We start from the raw sequence: 2,500 nt of genomic DNA on the forward strand, positions 1-2,500 counted from the left end.
TGGCTGTGCAGTTTGGTTCATTTCACTCTTCTTGGATACAGGCAGCTTTTTTTCTCTTGGCAAGGTCCCCCCGAAAATCCTGAAAGACTTTGCTTCTTTCAGAGTTCTGTTCTGGGGAGTTTGTCCTCACTAAGTCTGCTTCTAAGTCTCCTGTGCTTCTTGTGGAATCTGATGAGTGGCTTTGTCTTTTCTCTCCAATGGCGGCATCTTGTTGCTGTTCTGACTCACTTAAAGACTTGCTCTTCAGTAGGTGTGAAGGCTGTGAAGTCTCTGGCTGGATAAGGTTATCAGGAATGCTTGGAAGTAGTCTGAGGTAGAGAGCGTTGTCTATGTAGAGCTGGTGGAGAGTAATATCCCCAAGATGAAGTCCACGATCATGGGTATCTCTTGCCACTTCTAGGATTTGGTATAAAATGAAGAGTGCTCCTGCTTCCAGTCCTGAGAGCTTTGCAGGACTATAAATAGAAAATGAAATCAGTTTGTTTGTTGGAGAGAGCTCATTCTTATAGATATCATGATTTTTCATAAAATGTACCAATATATACAGATATATTTAACAAAGCACTTCCAACATCCATCAGATACGTTAATGTCATTCATCACAACACTGCTGTCAGTTTTAAGAATGAAGACAGATCCAAATCCTTATGAGAAACCCTTCTTCCTTCTTATTAGCTTTATCATCATCATCATCACCATCACTGTTAACTTTATATAAATAAAATATTCATATCTATCAGACAGAAGAGCATAATGTTGAAAAAATTCCTATTATGTCACTAAGATCTTTATGTGAAAAGACTATTCAAGCCACACTTGTATGTTAAAATTACCACTCATCACCATCAGTTCCTATGTATATCTTTAGTATGTAGTGAAAATTAAGCTTTATTACATAAATAAACAAAGTATTTACAAATAATCAATGCACTGTATTTTAATACAGTATGAATGTACAGTTGTCAATAACCTTCAACTTTCCTGATGTTTTTATAATGAATATACATGAAAGTTTAATAAATGATGGATGCTTTTCAAACTACAGGTCATTTCCATGTAAATACTGTAAGAACAAAAATTTCAACAAACGTAAAAAATAAATGACAACTAAATATATGTACTTGCACACTGAAACATGCATGAACCCCTTACCTGAAAGACACACATTGATGAACACTATGATACACATTGTTAAGGATGATGAAGACATGTTCCTCTCCCTCCAGGGCACAAAGGGCTGGCAGAACATTGGAGTGTGGTTCAGGTAAACGGCTGCTTTGCATGCCAGACTTTGGTGTGCCATCTTCCCTGCATGTGAATCAAGTTTGAACAGTCTGAAGATTTTGATCAGGATACAAGAACCAAATCTATGTCACATAATAGTGGGCTCAAACTAATAGGTGTGTGTCTCTTCTCAGATAATAAAAGAAAAAAGAATTGTTAAAAAAAATATGAGTGAAAAATAAAATAAAAATATTTGTTTGTAAAAAAAGACAAGAAAGAAAATTTTATATATCATAGATTATTTATATATATATATATAATATATATATATATATTATATATTATAATATTATTATTTATATATATATTATATATATGATATATATACACATATAACAGACATTCACAAACCTGAGAGATATGATTTTACAGCCAAACAATCTCAGTAACTTCCCCTCAAGACATTGTGCAAGGAGTCTGTCCCCACCTGTGCACCTCCCCTTCCATTGCACAGCAACACCATGCTCTAAAGATCGCATTCTTATATTTCATATTGTGGAATTTAACATTATGATTAGTTTTCATATGTAAACCTTGCACTGACTGAGTACTGTCCCTAAATTATGCCCAAAAATGTATGCATACAACTTCAGTACAAACAAAAGATCTCAAGCTAATTAATTCCATGAGAAAATAAGAATATTAACAATAGTGAAAAGGAGCTTAAAAACATAACCAGAATAATTTGTTTTAAAAGCATCTTTTCCATAGGTTTTTGTTATTGGATGTTGCAACATAGTGAAGCAGCTGTGAATAAGAGACATCTGCCACAACCTGGTGATGGTCCAGCATTCGGGCAGTGGATCAATTACTATTACTCTTGTGTATAACCTTAATAAATCCAACAGATAAACAAACTGTATATGAATAAAGATATGTCTATAACTTGCATACTCATAAACTACATCTAACTTAATTATCAACAGCAACTGACAATTTTATATCTCTCAATATTCTCTAATTCTCTGGAGTGTGAAGATTATAGGGCTTACATCCAGACAATCTATCGTTACACAAGACTAAACCTCACCAAACTCTCTGCCATAGTCTCCTAATCTTTCCCCCAACTGAGAGCAGACTGCACCTCTGCTGGGCTCAGATGCGCCATGCTCTGTGGAGGAGTGAAGGATCCTTCTCTAATGACACTCCTGGAATAAGAGCTCCCAAAAAAACTAATATTCTCCTTATTAAACCAAGGAACTATAACTACATGGAA

General features: G+C 34.7%; 2 protein-coding genes across 2 annotated transcripts in view; both read right to left on the bottom strand.

The window, feature by feature from the left end:
* Window positions 1-44, bottom strand: part of LOC119577076 (WD repeat-containing protein 81-like) — a 72,417-nt gene extending 72,373 nt beyond the window's left edge. The window contains 1 exon segment of the mRNA XM_037924754.1: window positions 1-44. This exon segment is cut by the window's left edge and continues 117 nt beyond it. Coding sequence (XP_037780682.1) covers window positions 1-21 — 21 coding nt within the window. The 5' untranslated portion in view covers window positions 22-44.
* Window positions 2-2,500, bottom strand: part of LOC119576687 (WD repeat-containing protein 81-like) — a 22,013-nt gene continuing 19,514 nt past the window's right edge. Inside the window, exons 5-6 of the mRNA XM_037924334.1 lie at window positions 1,153-1,308; window positions 2-455 (exon numbers count right to left, since the gene is read on the bottom strand). Of these exons, the coding sequence (XP_037780262.1) occupies window positions 23-455; window positions 1,153-1,308 (589 nt within the window). The 3' untranslated portion in view covers window positions 2-22. The remainder of the gene's footprint in view (window positions 456-1,152; window positions 1,309-2,500) is intronic.

This window comes from Penaeus monodon, chromosome 9 (genome assembly GCF_015228065.2).
Source record: "Penaeus monodon isolate SGIC_2016 chromosome 9, NSTDA_Pmon_1, whole genome shotgun sequence".
NCBI lineage: Eukaryota > Metazoa > Arthropoda > Malacostraca > Decapoda > Penaeidae > Penaeus > Penaeus monodon.